Source organism: Rhinoderma darwinii, chromosome 1 (assembly GCF_050947455.1).
Source record: "Rhinoderma darwinii isolate aRhiDar2 chromosome 1, aRhiDar2.hap1, whole genome shotgun sequence".
Lineage (NCBI taxonomy): Eukaryota > Metazoa > Chordata > Amphibia > Anura > Rhinodermatidae > Rhinoderma > Rhinoderma darwinii.
Genome location: NC_134687.1, coordinates 37,655,543 through 37,675,669, shown reverse-complemented (window position 1 = coordinate 37,675,669; position 20,127 = coordinate 37,655,543). Strand labels below are relative to the sequence as shown.

The 20,127-nt window shown below is 44.2% G+C and overlaps 1 protein-coding gene across 2 annotated transcripts in view; it reads left to right on the top strand.

Moving 5' to 3' along the window:
* The window catches only part of SORCS2 (sortilin related VPS10 domain containing receptor 2), an 862,853-nt gene that overhangs the window by 836,446 nt on the left and 6,280 nt on the right, over positions 1–20,127 (top strand). For both annotated transcript variants that reach the window (XM_075857659.1, XM_075857651.1), the window contains exons 23-26: positions 1,647–1,772; positions 16,375–16,474; positions 17,648–17,750; positions 19,176–19,333. In XM_075857659.1, coding sequence (XP_075713774.1) covers positions 1,647–1,772; positions 16,375–16,474; positions 17,648–17,750; positions 19,176–19,333 — 487 coding nt within the window. The remainder of the gene's footprint in view (positions 1–1,646; positions 1,773–16,374; positions 16,475–17,647; positions 17,751–19,175; positions 19,334–20,127) is intronic.

The following is a 20,127-nucleotide window of genomic DNA, read 5'->3' as shown; positions in this document are numbered from 1 at the left end:
GCTAACCATAAAAGTTCTATATGCGGCTTTCAGAGCACACAGGCTCCTTCTTCAGGCAGTTTACAAATGAATGACTTAGAAAAAAGCACAACATTTAGATGTTACACAAAGACAATTAGTACATGAGGTGATACATCATTAAGATAAGCCGGGGCAATAAAACTGAGGTTATAGGGGTGATGACTTAGGAGTTAAGGCATCTGGAGTCAGTCTGATGGGGGACTTGACAGTGTGTCCATGTAGTGGCTCATAAATCCTGGTGTTAGATTGAGGCCCCGTGGGAAAACACTTCTCTGGACCAGACCACAGTTTGGCAGATTTAAAGGTACTCATTCTGAAGGGTCATTTTAAAAACAACAGAGAAAGAAAAATTTGGGAATTCAAGATGATTCCAGTCATTGACACAAGGCCTCAATCTAACACCAGGTAAGCATTGACCACCAGCAGTCTAGGCTCCAAGCATGTCCTTAGGCAACATAGTCACAGTGGGCCCTTTCCTTGGCTTAACAAGAAAAGAGCATGTTTACCCAGCTAGCCATGGCCTCTAAATCCCAGTGGGCCCTTGCTTCAGTACCCCAGGCACTAGATAGAATATAAAAATGTATTGCTAGAGATTTTCCCTTGTTATCTTTGCTAGGTTACTTGGGAATGACAGTAGATAATACTATAAGGCTAGAGGCCATACGAACCCTGACTATTGTTGATCATGTATATAATAATGCGCCACAAAGGACTGTTCACAATATATTCATTGGGTCACAAAAGACTATGTGCATTACAATACCATTGGGTTATCCGGGCATAGTGTGTACCACTAGTTCACATTAGGAAATCGGAATTTAATAAACCACCAGGTGATGAAACAGAGATTTTATATACCACTGGGTCACCAGAGATTGGACTTTTTATGTAGCATTTGATCACCAGGACTGTGTATTGTATGTATCACATACCATTACATTATTATGAACCAACCATTGTACATATCACTAATTTATGCAATGGGGTCACCAAGAACTTTGTGTTATATAGATTACCAATGGAGGTAGTATTGGGTAGCCAGGAAACTAATGGCTCATGTACAGGTGAGATAGAGATGCATCTCTTCCAAAAGAGTAGACCTGGTGGTGTAGTTCATTGATTATTACCATGGTTTGTTGCTCTTTACCCAAAAAATTACTTTACATCTCCCCTACAACAATCAAATAAAGTGGAAAAAATTAGGAAATATAGGAAAAATTTGGTATTACATGTCGGCCAATGAACTTAATAGTCCACCATCTAGCAGATCGTTGCATTAAGTCCAGAAGACGCTCTTTGTAGTAGCTCTCTGCTCTGGATAATAGAAGGGGGTCCTCGCTCTATGACATCCATGTACCCTATTAGGGGTTGGCCTAACTGGACACCTATGCATGTTACAACTGCCCTTTATTTCTTAAAAAAATTATTTTTGGAGGATACATAGTACTTGCACCAAATTCACATGCATCTGTGCAGCATTTCTGTAAATATGTCAGAGATCTGATAAAATCCACGCCATTTCACGGTCATAAAACTGCCTGCAAAACGACACCTTTTATATGCTTGCCCTGCTTGTCTCTACGTATATGATGCAAAAGTAACCTACATTTTTTAAATATTTGCAGGAAACAAATATTCCTGAGCAAACTCTCGTGACAGTGGTGAAACCGGGCTTACCGACCACTGCGGACTTATACTTACTACCATCTACAGATCAACCAAAGAGGAAGAGGAGCGTTCCTACTGACAAGGTACAGTATAGAAGCACTTACTGTAAATCAGTCCACAATCCCGGAAAGCTTCCACATATCACTGACTGGGTAGAACAACAGACCTCGAGAGAATATTATAGTTTGTTATATGAACACTTTTATGACATGAATATTTCTTGGCCTATAAATGCTACTGCTTCCCTTCTCCCTGGTGCCCAATGCATTAGAACTGCCGGCAAGTAGATATGAATAGCTCTTCAAGGAAATATTTGTGTTTGTCATGTATCAAGAGACCAACGAAGGGAAAGACCGCAATCTAGGATCCGAAAATGGAATTGTCCTCCATAAAACAAGCAGAACATATAACCCTGGGATGTTATGTTAGTATAGTATAGTAATATATGTCAAGCTGTTAAAAGGCTGGTATAATGGTGGATTTCACTTGCTTGTGTCAACCACCATTACTACCTCCTTTATAATCAGGGTCACTAGGGTTATGCCTAGTTCCCCTACCTTTTCTTGTATTAACGTTAGTCTACTTGCTTTGCTGCTACGTAAGTGTATACGACTGAGTAAATACAATTGTATAGTGAATAAAGGGTAATATTTATTACTAACAATAATCACACTTACATATAAAATAGACCAAACACAGAACACAGTGACTGATCACAGTATAGTATCAGTATACCCCAATACATATAACAAGTTAATATATACTGAGTATACTCACACTATACGTAGTACAGTATAAACACGGTATCACAATCCTACCTTATGCCACCACCCACTTACCTAAACATACATATGAATACAGTTACAATACAATACACGTGCTTACTGTTTCTGTCCCACTCCCTCCTAGTGATAACTGTCCCTGTGCGCTAATGGGTTAATACGGGATATGGAGGATAAAGGGTTAACCAGGGGAAGGGGTTGCTGTGTACCAGGGGATATGCAGGTAACTCAGGGAGAGCAAGTTACTGCAGGGGTTACTCAGGGCTGCAAGGATTACTAAGGGGTTACTCAGGGCTGCAAGGGTTACTTAGGGGTTACTCAGGGCTGCAAGGGTTACTTAGGGAACTCAGGGCTGCAAAGGTTACTTAGGGAACTCAGGGCTGCAAGGGTTACTTTGGGAACTCAGGGCTACAAGGGTTAACAGGGTATGGGAATGTGCAGGTGAGAAGCAGGGGAGAAAGGGTTACTTAGGAAACTGTCGGTATTAGCTCTTTGTATAGGGGGTGAAGATACTTAGCGCTCGTTGTCCAGGGGCGTTGGTGGAGCGGAGGACGTCGGTGAAGCGGTGAGCCAGGGAAGAGGAGACCACGAGGGGAGAGGAGACCAGGAGGGAAGATGTCCGTTGGTGGAGCCGGGGAGCAGAAGACAGAGAGCGAACGTACTGGTGCAGGGCTATTTAAACCCTGCCGGTACGCTCGCTCCTGAGCCAGGCGCAGGCACAATAGTGACGCTCGTGCCCAGCTCGCATGTGCCGGCGCGGTGATATGATGTCACCGGCTGGCTCATGAGCGCGGGGGGGGGATCCAATTAGTGGGGGATGTCTCCCCAATTAACCCCCCCCCCCCCCCCCCCGCCGATCGTGGAGACAGGAGATCAAAGATAATATCTCCAGGCTCACTCCCTGACTAATTGTCACTGTCCTGTTATGAGTATATTCCCATGGTCAGGCCTGTGTTTCTACAGACCTGACTCATGGGACATTAAGACATACACACATTATATATCTATATATATCCCCCCCTCCATCTCCATTAAAGAGGGGACACACTTCCCTTTACACAAGCATAGTGAATTTAGATAAGAAAATTTAATCCTATCCCCAGTACGATTCCCCAAGCATCACCCTTAGTACCCACATAGAACATAATTTAAAGGGGCACGACCACAGCGAGGAGTATAAATGGAGTGGTGATCTAGCATGTGCGCTATGGGACTAACGTTCTAGTGATCGTGGAGCGTCAGACCACCCACCGATCTAAAATTTATCACGTATTTATCTCTCCTTTAGAATCTTGACTGGCCTAAGTAGAGTCATGTGTTATTTAAAACCTTTAACTTTTATTCACCCCTTTTCTGGCCCACCACCCAATAACTACACGTGACAACCGAGGTTGGATGTGAAATGGCCACAGCAGCCGTTTGTTTATTTATTTACATTATTTTAAATGCAATTTTAATCCGAAACATTCGGATAACTCCTTTAGGAATTCGACCGGAGAATTCCTCCTCTAATTCACATGACCCAACATGGGTCAGAATCAAAAATAACAATAAACATTATTAACACTTTAACAGAGCAGGGAAAGTCCTTGAAGCCATTTAAACCGGATTTCCTTTAAATTACACATCTGCAAACCACCACCAACTCTTTACCTCCAGCCGTAAACCAGCTCGGAGGCATCGCTCACCTCTGCAGATGGCTCCAACCACTAGAAGACCACTTCAAAGGGATAACACCCTATGAAGTCTTCAAATGATATACCTTTTTGGGGGACGCATACCCCCGATGCGACCTCCCCACCATTTTGTACTGACCAACCTCAAGGACTCCCCCCGCCACCGCGAAACAGGCCTTGACTACCTTAAGCCTGTGAGTCCCTCCATACCACAACCGCCCTCTCAATTCCTTCTGCTAAGGCTAGGCTCCACATATCAATTCCAATCTCGGTCAAATGTACCCCATCACTCCGCCAATAATTTCCAACTCCAGACTCCAAATTCCCGTGTCGGACACAAATGCCCCCGTTCTTGGCAACAAAACGTGACACCGCCCGGTTCACCTTAATGCGGGCTTTATTAACCCTCTCCACTGACCTTGCCAAGCGCCAAAACTTCCTTGGAACGATGTCCGACCAAACAATCACTAAGGATGGATAAGACGCCCACAGACATAACAAATCATGCTTTATAGCCCGCACTAGCTCACAAAAGGGGCGTACTCCTAGATCGTTCTCCCCCAACATGCAACACCAAAACCTCCGGGACTTTATCCAGCTGAGAGCATGTTTGAAACTCGGCCAGTACCGGGCTCCATAACATACCTCGAAATCCCAGCCAATGTAAAACCGCATCTTGCTGCGGAAAGCGAAGCTGGCGGCCCATTCGGGCGCACGTCCGCCCGCAATGCCTCCCAGTGCACAAAAGAGTGTCCTAACAGCCAAACTAAACATGGGCGATGATCTGAAATGAAAGGACAAGCAAACGCAAATAAAGGCCATACGAAACAATTTACAAACTCACAACAAATGAGGGCGCACGTAAGTCCTAAACCTATTAGACTCCCAGCGACCAATGCGACGCACACCCTCGTCATCCAACCCCCAATGCCCAGCTTCCGTAGCCGCGCCGATCCTGAACGAGTGAGACGAGTAACACCCATTCCCAACTTCAGCCAAGCATTTTTTGACCACTGCATCAAATTGATACCTGGACAGAAAAGAGCCATTCTGATGGCGGAGCAATGGCGACTCAGGCACCTCGCCACGTGGCTTGAACGCAACCATGCAAGCAACCGGACACATCGCCGACCCGGGGAGAGCAAATAACACTATCCGCTTACCCCGTCCCAACTGATCAGTCTTGGACCGCCGCACCAACAACTCGAGTCTATCCCCGTAAAGACCCACGTCCGCCTGTCGCAGTCCCCCAGCCCTCGCCGTACTAGGAGAGACCAACTCCCCAATTGGGAGTGCTCCAAAAAACGCGAGGGAAAAAGCCAACCGAAACAACTCTACCTCATAAGGTGAATTATGCCTCTACGCAAACCTTTCAAAGCTTGCCTTACTAGAAAATGCTTGGACACATCCTGGAAAACCCGTAATTTAAATCCAAACGCCAAACCCGCAACGAAACGATTCACCTTAGCCAAAGAAAATTCCGCCTTCCAAGCATCCCCCAACCAGTACAGCAATGCTACCAACCTGTCTTGTTCCGTGATGAAGTTACCCAACACTCTTACCCACTCCTCCCATTGCTGCCAACAAGCCGAATAAGCGTTCCAAGTCACACTCACCAACGACCGTTCAATCAACCTGTCCACTGGACCGAAACCAGATCCCAGAGATGCTCCGGACAAGCCACGCCGAACGGATCTGCTCCCGGTGCCAATTGACGAAAGCGATCCCACTGCGAGCGAGAAAGAGCATCAGCAATACAATTGGAAACCCCTGGTACATGCACCGCAACTACCCACGCGTTTAGCGACAAGCACACCAACACTAGGTTACGCAACAACTGAACCACAGGTGGAGAAGATGCTGATAAATTATTAATTGCCAACACCACCCCCATGTTATCGCAGTGGAAACAAATATTTTTATCCCTGAGCCTGTCCCCCCAAATGGTCGCCGCAAACCACGATGGGGAACAGCTCGAGCAGGGCCAGATTCCGCGTAAGGCCACTGATCACCCAGCTGTCCTGCCAGTTCCCCGCACACCATTGACCCCCCGCATACGCGCCAAAACCACCGGACCCCGCCGCGTCAGTAAACAACTCCAACTCACTCATATCTTGCACCGGGGACATCCACAACGATTTACCATTATATTGCCCGAGGAATGCATCCCATACCTGTAGATCTGCCCTGTGTTCCAGCCCAAGCCTCACAAAATGATGGGATGCCCGGATACCCGCTGACGCCAATCGCCTACTAAAAATTCTACCCATTGGCATAATTCTGCAGGCAAAATTCAACTTCCCCAGCAGCGACTGGAGCTCGCGCAAAGTGATCTTCTTCAATCGGCAGGCCCGCCTCACCTCATGCCGTAAGGGCAGTAATTTATCCTCAGGCAGCCTGCACTCCATAGCGACCGAATCAATTGCGATCCCTAAAAAACAGATGGTAGAGACCGGGCCCTCAGTTTTTCCCGACGCCAAAGGAATTCCAAAATCCGACGCAACCTTCTGCAAGGAATACAATAGGTTACCACAAACAGGGGAACAGCTAGGGCCGACACACAGGAAATCATCAAGATAATGGATCAATGAGTCCACCCCTGCTACACCCTTCGTCACCCATTCCACAAAGCTACTGAAAGCCTCAAAGATGGGCAAGACAGAGAACACCCCATTGGAAGACACCTGTCAACATAAAACCCCCCCGTTCCAGAAACAACCCAACAGCCGTTGGCTCTCCGGGTGTACCGGCAGCAACCAAAAAGCCGCCTCAATGTCTGTTTTCGCCAACAATGCCCCGGGCCCCGCCCCACGCACTAACGCCACCGCTTTATCAAATGACGTGTAAACCACCGAGCATAAATCGTGATCTATCCCATCATTTACCGACGATCCCCTGGGAAAGGACAAATGGTGAATTAAACTGAATTTACGGGGCTCTCTCTTCGGCACAATTCCCAAGGGGGATACAACCAGATTCGCAATCGGCGGCTCGCCAAAAGGACCGGCCATGCGCCCCAAAGAAACTTCTTTCAAAAGTTTTTCCGAAACAACCGCCGAGTGCAAATAAGCCGACTTAAGGTTACGCCGCGTAACCGGAACCTCATGCGGAGGAGGGGGAATAACAAAACCAAACAAAAACCCCTCCAAAATTAACTTGGCTGCAACCCTATCCGGATATTCATTTAGATACGGTGCCATTCTGTCCACACTCACCGGCGACCGCCCCTTGGCCAACGGAGGAGGACTGAGGACCTGACCACTTCCCTTTTCGCATACATTTTGCAGCCCCATGAGAGGAGCCGTTACACTCTGAACAGACATGTTTAAATTTGCATGAGGCCCCGAACTTACACTGGCCATCATTGAATTGCCAGCAGAACCCAAGTTTTGACCCGGAACCCTGTCCGGACTGACCCGACTGACCTCCTTGGCCAACGCTCCCGGGAAAGGACTGCTTAACCGGGGCCGTAACCCGCAACCGCAGCGCAATATCTTTTTAATCCCACCGAATCGCCGGCCGTACCTCTTTTCGCTGGCGAAATTGCTCATCATACCGTAACCACGCCTGCCCCCCGTACGCCCGATAGGCCTCCCCTATGGCATCGAAATAACAGAACAACGCCGAGCAATTTTCCGGCGCCTTTTCCCCGATCACGCTCGCCAAAATAGCAAAAGCTTGCGACCAATTAATGAACGTCTGCGGGATAAGCCTATACCGCCGGCGTTCTTCTTCTTCTTTCTTACTCTCATCCCGCTTGCCTTTATCCAAGTTGAACTTTGCAAGCGGCAGAAGAGAAAAAATTTCCACATACTCATCCTTCCAAATCCAGTCCCTAACCTCCTGTTTAAGGTGAGCCCCTAACGGAACCTCAAAACAGACATAAACTTCGCCCCGAGCATGATCATCCAGCCTATTTCTATCCCCATCCTTCTGCGCCTCAGTTTGAACCGACACTGCTACCGCTTCCTTAGACACCCCCGGAACATCACTACCCACGGACCACGGCAGTACATCACGAGGACCTTCCCATACCACCGCCGGGGACACCGCCGGAACTACAGGAACAGCTGCCCTATCTAAGCGCCCGACTAACTCGCGCAAACAACCCACCAAATCCGATAAGCCATCGCGCCCGACAACGCCACTATCGACAGCCGCAACCTCCACGCTCGCTGCCCCACCCTCAAAACCCGACATGAAAATTGCTGGATACGGTAAAGTAGGAGTTACACACTCACCAGGCTGCCCTGGCGCTGTATTCCCGCCAGCCGGAAAATTCTGACCGCGGTGCGACTCATCCAGCTCCCCATCTTCTAGATCCTCTCTCGCTGCTGACTGGTACTCACACCGACATCTCCGACATGGGGACCCCGATACGCTGGCCGAGGGGCCGGCCACCTGCCGCCCGACCGTAGGGACCCAGACCTCCGACCGGACCTGTTGCCTCGACGTTGTCGTTGATCTTGGCGTCCTCCCCGATGAACTCGAGGAAGCCTGCCCCCTGGCCGGCACATCACCATGCGGGGCGGCCGTGGACTGCACCCGGCATACTGCGGCTGAAGGCGGGGGTGTGATAGGGAGCCCGGCCTGCGACTCCCTGTTATCCGCCGAGCCCCGTCGCGGCTGGGGATTCCTGCCAGGACGCAGGCCCTGGGAGGAGGCGCCCATCCCAGCAACCTGGCCTGCAGCGTCCTTAGAAGGGCTCCCCCTGCGACGCCGGGCCCGCGGGGCCATGTCTGGGCTCAGACGCTCTGGTGGACGGGACCGCCGGGAGCGGTGGGGTGACCGGGCCTGAGCCACCGCTCCCGATGACGCCCTCTGCTTTATCGGAGCAGGGGCCGCAGGGATCATCTCTCCCCCCCCGCTTATATATCACTAACGCCTGTGAGGAGGGCGGGGGAAGGGAGCGCCTCTGTGCCAACTGCCGACACAGAGCGCGACGGGCATGCCGGAGGGATCCGGGCTAGCGCTGCAACTGTCTCTTCCAGCCAGGCCGGATCGTGGAACGCAGCTGCAGCCTGCAGCTGCTCGAGCAACGCGGCCGGAGAAGACATCATACTACGGGGCAGTGAGAGGTAAGTGCACTACAGTCAGAGCTAAGTTCTGTACCTGTTGTTCCCCTCGCTGCTTCCGGCTCAATGCCGAAAACAGCGGGAGGAACAGATACCTCCCCCATGTCCCCTCCCCTCTACGCTCCTCCTTTCCCTCCACTAACCATCTCCTTTCTTATTGGATCCCTCTTCCTCCTATGGTAGTCATGGAGGCTTTCCCTTAAGCCCTCCGTGCTGCCGTCCAGCCTCGTCTTTCTTATTTCTGGACCTTTCCTATCTTTTGATATATGTACTAGCCTGTTTTCTTAAGCGGTCTTCTCATGCTTCCTGAGTGGGATAGACCTAAGACAATAAAGCAGGCAGAACTTCTAGTGACGTTTTCAGTTTAGGTAGTAACCTCAGGCGAAAGTGGGTCACGTAGAACAAAAATACAATTGGCAGCCACCTGAAGTATCAAACCCATTAGGAAGTCTTTTAGGCAACCTAATGTCGCATTTACTAGCCATGCTGTTTGCTAAACATCAGTTTAAGTATGTTCAGGCCATCGTTAAGTAAAAAATGTCTTAGTCCAACTGGGGAAAACACCAGATCTTCATGTTATTGTGGAGAGCTGGCACTGTTCCTCATATTAAAGGGGTATTCCAGCCATTAGTATTTATCACCTATGCCTTGATCAATGGGAATTCAACCGCTGGGCCCCACAGATCACTAGAACGGAGTCGCCCATTCAGGTCTTGGAGACACATTCGAGTTTAGCATTTGAGGTGGGAAGATATTTCTCCAAAAATAGCGTCACACAACTGCAATAGAATTTGTTTTTAGGTCTAACATTCTGTACTGATTAATTTCCTAACCCCTTCCCAAAATCCTCTGTAAATGTACGACAGAAGTCGGAGGGGGAAGTATGGAAAGTACAAAAAAAATGTAAAAGTTAAAAAAAACACCCTTTTCCTATTTTCACCCTAAAGTTATGTAAACAATGAAAAAAGTAAACATAACTGGTATCTACAAGGAAAACTGAGGATCTTCCAGCTCATCTTTAAAAAGGTATACATTTATTCAGCAAACATTATTACAAATTTGAGACAGAGCACAGGTTAGGTGTGTGGACGCTATAACTGGTATCACCATATCCGTAAAAATCGGAACTATTCAAATATATCATTATCCCTTCGAAAATAAAAAACGCAGTCAAAAATAAAAAAACGCCAAAATTGCTGTTTTTTGGTCACCAAAAAAAGAATAAAAAGTGATTAAAAATTGCATGTACTGAAAAATGGTATTAATAAAAACTACAGCACGCCGCACAAAACACACCCCTCAGACATCTCCCTCGGTGGAAAAATAAAAACTTTATGGGTCTCAGAACATGGAGAAAACCAAACAATTTTTTTTTTTTTAACAAATAATTTTTATTTTGTTAAAGTAGTAGGTATCAGCACCTTCGCAGTGACTTGCAGAATAAAGTTAACATAATTTTTACGACAGGGTGAACACCGTTAAAATAAAACCTAAAAAACAATGTATGAATTGCTGTCTTTCTTTTCCATTCCACGCAAAAGAAATATCATTCTAAAAGTTTCTGAGTACATTATGTGGTACATCAAATAGTGGCAATATAAACTACAAATCGTCCTACAAAAAAAGAGCCGTTATACGGCTACGTCGATATAAAAATAAAAAAAAGTTATGGTTCATGGAATGTGGGGAGGAAAAATCCAACATTTAAAAATTCAAAATGGCTGCAAAGAGAAGGGGTAATATATCTTCATAGAGATCAGAGCTTTGTTTTTCTGATAGAGCTCAAAATCACCTACATAGACATATAGTTACATTATAAAATGATGGCTGCTTGCAGACACCTATAGGGGGAGCTTAGGAACTGCACAATGTATAACAATATACAGTAAGCCCCTAAGCTCCCCCTGGGGGTGTCTCCAAGCAGCCAACATTTTATAATTTAACCAGTGGCGTAACTACCGCTGTAGCAGCCGTAGCGGCTGCTATGGGGCCCACAGCATGAGGGGGCCCGTGTCGCCCGCCAGCATGTGCCCCCTCCCATGGCCGGAGGCTCCGCTAGCAGCCGCTATGGCTGCTACAGCGCTACGCCACTGAAGGGCTTGTTCCTACAAAAGACATGCATCCCCTATCCACAGGATAGTGGATACATGTGGGATCGCTGGGACGCCCAGCGAAAAGGAGAACGGGGGACCGAAAGTCCCCCGAAGTTCTCCATGACAAACCTCGGACTTCCGGGGTCTGTCGGCAGCTCCATAGAAATGAATTGTGCACCGCTCGCGCTTGTGCGCATGCGTGACCAGCGCTCCTTTCATTTTTATTGAACTGCGCAGACCCCGGAAGTCAGAGGTTTGTCATGGAGAACTCCGGGGGACTTTCGGTCCCCCGTTCTCCTTATCGCTGCCAGCGATTACACATGTATAGGGGATTTTTTTTTGGGGGGGGGGGTTGGGGGCTGTATGGCGTTACCTACAGAAGGGGTTTGGGGCTGTATGGCGTTATCCACAGGGGGGCGCTGTATGGCGTTATCTACAGGGGGGCTGTATGACCTTATCTACAGGGGGGCTGTAAGGCGTTATCTACAGGGGGCTGTTTATGGCGCTATCTACAGGTGGGCTGTATGGTGCTATCCATAGGGGGCGCTGTGTGCCTGAATCTATAGGGAGGCACTATCTACAAGGGGGGTTGTGTGATACCCAGGGGAGGGGGGCCCCAGTCAAAAGTTTGCTATGGGGCCCAGTCTTTCCTAGTTACGCCCCTGAATTTAACTATATGTCTATGCAGGGGATTTGGAGCTCTGTATCAGAAAAACAAAGCTCTAACCACTATATAGATATATTATGAAATTATTCAGTGCAGAATATTGACTTATTTAGATAAAAAGACAAGACGGTATTTAAGGGTGGAATTTCTCTTTAAGAAAAAGAATATAAAATCACAGTATGTACAGATAAATTCCATGTCGACATGAGCCATTAATATCCATCACATTCTCATTTGTGTACTGTATTCGTTCTAATCTTTTGTTGGTGGAGATTAATTGAATGCTTTATGTCGATGACGAAATGAATATATTTGAAGCTTTGTTTTTTCTGATCCTATCATAATTATATGTTGATTGTTTAACGATGTTGCTGAAATAATGGGGTTATTGCGCCATGGTTTCCTTATCTGGAGAAAAGTGATGAATTCATGTGTAGCTTTACAGACCCTTGTGATTGTTCTGATCTTCTTTTCCTTTGTCTGGCATTAAATTGAATTAAAGTTGTTAAATAATTAATTTAGATTTTTTTTTTTTATATTTATATGAAAACATCAATCAACTTCGAAATTTCAAAATAATAATTGGAATTCATTATTTTCTGTCGCTTTTCATTTTTCTATGTTTTTTTTCTATAATGTTGTTCTTTTTTTCTGCACTTCCTATATAATTAGGAGGTTTTACAAATATAGAAAGTTTGAAAATAAATTGTATTCAAACGGTAGATAATTAAATTGGTTGATTAGATTTTTTTTCCAATCCAACGATCAGCTATCTTTAAAATGATAGGAAGGAGTTACGTTTATTTTTTTTAATTGTTCTATTTTTTTATTTGCAATAAATTCATGTTTTTTTTATTTTTATTTTTTTATTTTATTTTTTATTTTTGCAGTTCAGCACCTACTGTGGCTAGAAAGCCAGCCAGTAAATGTGCCCCCTTCCCTTTTAAGGACTTTTAAGAATAGCAAAAAAAAAATCTGATAAATTGGGGTAGCTTTATCAATAGTGATATAAAATGCAACATTTTATGTAATCATGAAAATAGCACAAATTGCAGGAGATTTACTAAGAAAAACGCACCAGAAAGCTGGTGGAAATTGCGCCAAAAGACTGTAGTACATGATGTGCGCCAAATGTATTATGTGTTCTAGATATCTTCTGCACCTTCCTCGACATTTTGAAAATTGTCTAAAAAAACGGGATATGGCTAAGAGTTGTAAAATGCGCCACGTTTGCTACCAGCGCATGCCGTTTTTGTTGCTGCAAAATTCTGGTCTTGGAAATTGTGCAAAATTTATTATACAGCATGCACTGTGATACATTTTGTGCGATTTCTGCCTGTCTGGTCTAGTTTTATTAATAATAAATCTGCCACTTTGTTTGTCCTTGCGCCACCTTATGGCTGGAGTAAATTACATATATATTTTGCGCCACAAAATGGCACACACTGTTAATACATTTTTTACATTTTATAATTCATCGTAGCTATAACCCCTTTTCTAGAAACTTTTAAAAATGGTAGATTGTGGTGCAATAAATGTCTAAAACACAGAATAAATTTGGCGTACTCCATGTAGGGCATTTTTTTGCTGCAATTTCTGGCGCATTTTGGTTAATAAATCTCTCCCATTGTGTTATACCTAGTGCAAGACCCGAGAGGGCAGAGGATGAAATCTCTATTTAGTGTTCTTGGTTTATCTATACGTCTATCGTCTCCTTTAACCCCTTAACGCACCAGTACGTCCTGTATTGCAGTGCTTTAAGGCACCGAGACATACTGGTGCGTTCTGGCTAACAACTGTCACCCTGTCAAGGGACTAGGTGACAGAACTGTGCCATCAACTGTTTATGACAGTTGATCGGCACAGTAAGACAGCGGAGGATCAATCACAGCGGTCCCCGGCCGGCGATCGATGTGATTGGTCAGTGACAGCAGACTGACAAATACAGCTCCTTGACGACAAAACTGGGCTGCAAACATGGGTTCACACGACCTATTTTCAGACGTAATGGAGGCGTTTGCCAATATGTCGGCAAACATCTGCCCATTACTTTCAATGGGCTTTACGATGTACTGTGCCGACGACCTGCCCTTTTACGCGTCGCTGTCAAAAGCCGTTTTTCATTGACTCCAAAGAAGAACAGCTCCAAATTACGTCCGTAAAAAACGCGGCGAAAAACGCGAGTACATGCAATTACATCTGAAATTTTTCTCCTGAAAACAGCTCCGTAATTTCAGACGTAATTGCAGTTATCGTGTGCACATACCCTTACAGTGTCTGATCTCCTCAGTCTGAGAGGGAAAGTAGGGAGATCGGACATGTAAGGGTATGTGCACACGATAACTGCAATTACGTCTGAAATTACGGAGCTGTTTTCAGGAGAAAAATTTCAGACATAATTGCATGTACTCGCGTTTTGCAGGGCGTCTTTTACGGACGTAATTTGGAGCTGTTCTTCATTGGAGTCAATGAAAAACGGTTTCAATTACGTTCCAAGAAGTGTCCTGCGCTTCTTTTGACGAGGCTGTAATTTTACGAGCCGTCTTTTGACAGCAACGCGTAAAATGACAGGTCGTCGGCACAGTACATCGTAAGACCCATTGCAAGTAATGGGCAGATGTTTGCCGACGTATTGGAGCCGGTTTTTCAGACGTAATTCAAGGCGTAAAACGCCTCCATTACGTCTGAAAATAGGTTGTGTGAACCCAGCCTAACAGCGTGCCAAGTGAAAGACTAGCTGCCATTTACCCCAATTAACCTCTCCACTGCTGCCAAGTACCCCAAATCTCCCTTCTCTACTTCCACTAGATTGTAGGAGCTTCTAATAAGTAAATAAATAAATAATAGAGAGAGAGAAGGACAGAATAGAGAGAGAGAGATACATTTTAGGGATAACATACAGGATTAGATTACTAGGGATTAGTTAGGTATAATTATATAGGTAGATAGGGATAGTTAGCTAGGAATAGTTAGGGACGTTTTATAAAAATAGAATTAAAAAAAATATTTTAAAAAACTAAAATTAAAAATTTATATTTTTTTTATTCTGAAAAAATTTAGATTTTAATTTTAACGGCCTAATTCCAATAAATTCAGCAAAAATCATGTTGGGTCAAAATGCTCTCTATACCCCTATATAAATTCCCTAAGGGGTATAGTTTCCAAAATGTCCCTCCAGGACTTTGCAAAGGCGACACAACAGCCAAAAACCATTCCAGCAAAATCTGCGCTCCTTCCTCTCTGAGCCCTGCCGTGAGTCAAAACAGCAGTTTATTACTACATATGGGGTGTTTTCCATAATCGGGAGAAATTGCTTTACAAATGTTGCGTTTTCTCCTTTATTTCTTGTAAAATGTAACATTTCTATGTTTTTTTAGAAAAAAATTTGGTTTACGTTATCACAGACTAATTCCAATAAATTCAGCAAAAAACCTGTGAGATTAAAATGCTACTTATACCCCTAGATAATTTTCTTGAGGGGTATAGTTCCCAAAATGGGGTCACTTTTGGGGGGTTTCTACTGTTTTGGCACCACAAGACCTCTTTAAACCTGACATGGTGCCTAAAATATATTGTAATAAGAAGGAGGCCCCAAAATCCTCTAGGTGCTCCTTTGCTTCTGAGGACGGTGTTTCAGTCCATATAGGCCCACATGTGAGATATTTCTAAAAACTGCAGAATTTGGGCAATAAATATTGAGTTGCATTTCTCTGGTAAAACCTTCTGTGTTACAGAAAAAAATATAGTTTGGATTGTAATTAAAAGTGTCCATACACATTAGATGAAACTCGTCCAACGATCTAATGTGTACGGGGGCTTCCTGACCCTCCCCCCAACAGCAGATGTTAGGGGAAAAAAGTAAGGATCGGACATGTTGGATTTCAACATGCCCTATCCTTTGTTCCCACAGGAGATAAGCAGCTGCCAGAAGGATCGGGCAGTGGCTTATTTTCCTCTCTTAAATTATATAATCACACCTAACCGAGCATGCATGAATATTGGGAAAAAAAATAACTGTTTTCTAATGTGTATGGCCACCTTAAAGATATTGGGGTTGCAGCCAATGGTGTTTACGTAACAAATGTTTGCATAAAAAAATTGGAAATTGTGATTTAAATTTTTCTGAAATTCAGGAATAATGTACACCACATGGAACATATAGTATGGGGTAGGAATATGAACATTTCATTATATAACCAAATTTAAACATGACATAAAACACAGTATAAAAAGAGAATAAACATAGGACTAAGGTAAGACAGTGTCAGAGATGATCATTGCTGGACAGTATTGGAGAAGAGGTGTCTGTAGGGTTTCTTGATGTAAACAGTCAGTCCGAGCATTTTAATACCCCACAGTATGTATAGTAATTGGCATTTTTTCTTCTTGCAGAGGATATCGGTGATAACACAGGCCGTGAATGCACATAATATCACGTTCTTCCTCAGAGGTGGATTTTGGGTTCTAGTGACATTAAGTGATTCCGAATCAGGTAACCCTTACTTTTAAGTGTCTTTTAAAAACACGTTTCTATTTTCCCTAAAGCAAACACAATCTTTTTTTTTTTTTTTGTATAGGTTCAACATTCTGTGCTGATTAACTTCTTAATATATTTTTATAGAGGTTGGAGCTAGGTTTTTCTGCTACAGAGCTCAAAAATCCTCTGCATAGACATAGGTTTGAAAGATAATATTCTGGCTGTCTGAAGCCGCCACTAGAGGGGGCTTTCTGCATATTGCCCTGATTATACATTGCAGTGAGCTCTTAAGCACCCCCTAGTGGTTGCGGCTGGTAGCACAATTTATACTTTTGGATGGAAAATCCATTTTCACCAATGATAATTTTATCATTGATCATTTTTGGCGTTTACACCGGGCAATTATAGTTCTAAAGGTTCTAAATCATATATCCTTTATGTGCAAACAGGTTTCTAGTGTTTCCTAAAGGGGTTTTACTGTTTCAGCAAATAAATCTTTTTTAATGTATACAAAAATAAAATATATATGCCAGATAATCCAATATATACGTTTTGCATATTTTCTCTGCTTCGGTCATTGAACCTTCATTATTTAAATCTCTCTTTTGTAATAAGCCAAGCACCCATGAAATCATCACATGATCAGGACAGATTTTTATTCTCTGGAAGTAAACAATGAAACAATTCAATGACTACAAGCAGAGATCCTGGAAACTGTGAGGAACTGATTACCAAAGTATATTAGAAAATTACTGAACTTTTACAATGAATAAGCTTTATTTGCTAAAATCTAAAATCTCCTAAAACACTATCAATAAAAAAAAAAGGATAAATAACTCGTCTTATGCTTGAAACCTTCTGTCCCTTCCACTGAATTAGTCTGGATTGGTACCTAAGTCTTTTATATATTTTATATATTCATAATGTTTTGCCAATTTTCCAAAAGTAATTGATGATCAGGAAGAACCAGAAACGTCTTTTTGACGATTTCTAGGTATAAGATTCCAATTTATAAAGGGTAAGTTCACTTTTACCAACCAAGGTCTGATAGATGGTCCAAGAGCAAGTGGCGCACATAGAGACAACGCAGGACGTAGCGGTGTAGACTAACCCAACCCAACTTTTCTGCCCCCAGTAGGGCCCATTAGACTCCACCTAGTAACCTAAACAATGTGTTTTCTCCTGCAGAGTCCCGAGCGATTGGAGGAACAGGAGGGTACTGGGCTATAGTGATTATCTTCGCCATCTGTCTTGTAGCGGTCGGAGCTTTCATCCTTTATAAGTTCAAAAGGCAAGTCACATCCATCCAATTTGTTCAATATGGATTAGCAGACATACGAGTGTACGCAAAATATTGGGATCGCTTCAAGTCCCACAGAAATTAAAGGGATCTGTAAAAAGAGTTGTTTGGTGTAGTCAACCTCTATCCATGTGTCTAGTTAGAACAAATAAATGCATTAAGGTGGATCTGTCAACAGACTGTGCTGTTCTCCTCATGAATGTGTAGTCTTTGATAGTTCCTATCAATATTAATTTGTGCCGTTTAGGCTAATAGAATAATGGACATGTCCTTACATAGGTCAGCATAGTCTGATGACAGTTCCGCCTAAAAGTGGAGTCCCTCGCTTGGGACCCCCTTTTTAATACCCATAGCGGAGAGCCAATTCCAAGAATGGTGCTTCTTTTGGAGGACCTGACATGTCCGTACATTACATTGACAGCCCATTGATTTCCATGCAGTATTGGCCTAAGAGGAATTTCTTTGATTGGTTCTTTTTCTTTATTATTCATTTAACACCATGTTGTTTTTAGATACAGTATTTTATGCGGATTAATTTCTTAATCATTTTTTATAGTGGTTGGAGATTTGTTTTTCTGAAACATAGATTTACAATATAACATGCTGGCTACCTGCAGTCACCACTAGAGGGAGCTTACTGCATACTAGTTTATTATGAGGTTCAATGTATAACTACCATTATGCAGTAAGCTCTTAAGCTCCCTCTAGTGGTTATAGCTGTGTAGCTTATTAAGATCCCTTAAGATCAATGCAACAGAGAACACTGGTACAGAAATATTGGGGTTGGGTAAGTATTTATCAACCGACCAGTATTTTTCTTATGCCCGTTGCACTCGACCGAGTGCCACTTGGGCCGTTTTTCATGGTATCCGAGTGGCACCCGATAGTTTTCACGGACCCATTCATTTTAGCTGGTGAATTCCGACCCATGGAAAGATAGGACATATCCTATCTTTCCACTGATCACAGACGGGACCTGGCTGGCACACGTGGTCGTGTGCTTGAGGCATTAGACTGCACAGAAAAAAAACACGTGAATACAGGTAAACCATACAAGCTTGATGCAGGTGGTCAGTATAGAGACAGTAGGATAAGTAGATATTGGTCCAAAAAGCCTAATCACTAATTCCCTTTTGCACATCAATGGACCCATGTGAAACACCCAGGCAATGTCACCACTCCATGACGTGGACACTTGGGAAGGAGAAGATCAGAAGGTCTACAGAGATCAGAAGGTCTATAGTCTAAGAGCTTCCATCCTTGTAACCCTGTGGCCCCTAGATTGCTTATACTAGACCCAACATACAGCCTAAATATACGGCCCTATTATCAACATAAAAAGCTACTAGTTCCAGTTCTTGTTTCACCACCAGTGAAGAGCACATTTATTAAATGCTATTTTTATATGTGATACAGGAAAATGCCAGGCAGGAACGTCTATGCTCAGATGCATAATGAGAAGGAGCAGGAGATGACAAGTCCTGTGAATCACAGCGAGGACACACAAAATATCATCCAGGGAGAAGAGTTCATTGACGATGACTTGGACACACAAACGCTAGGAAATGCAAGAGGTAATGGAAAATTGGTAGTAAGATGTACAGAGTGGAAAATAATATGTTGTTTCTTAGTATAATCCCAATAACTATAGCTGAAGATGACTTTAGAGATGTAGTTCTTGATATAACTGAGACTTCTAGTTCTTCTCACTGGTGAGCTCCATCTTGCTCTAAATTCTCAACAGGTTCCCTAATATCCATCTGTAATACCAAGCTCGACATTAGAAGCCCATGTTGTCTCCCTCATACCAGGGGCAAAATCAGTATTTTCATTGCATTTCCAAATGCATACTTTTTAAACCAAGTTATTTCCCGCTGCCCTCTGATTTTTACGCTACGAGTATCGGTCTGCACGTATACACCAGCCTAGGACTTTATATTACAATCCCTAATATAAAGGGCTACTGGATATGTGCTGACCACTTGTTATAGTGTAAAAACAGCATAGATAGTGCCACACTCAGTGCCCCTTGTAGAAGGTGCCATAGTGCCCCCTGTCGAAAGTGCCACAGTGCCCATGTTGACAGTGCCACACACAGCATTCTGTAGATAGTGCTACAAACTGGCCCTGTAGAAAGTGCCACACACTGCCACCTGTAAGTAGTGCCACAGTACCCCCTGTAAATAAATCCACACATGTTGATAGTGCCACAGGGCCCCCAAGTGTCTCACAACACACACACACTCACCTGTCATTGTTCCAACGCCGTTCTCCAGTGAACCTGCTTCAGTGGAACTACGATATATGGACAGTGACGTGAGGGGCTCTCTCTAGAGGTGGAACTCCCGGCCAGTGCGACCTGACACTG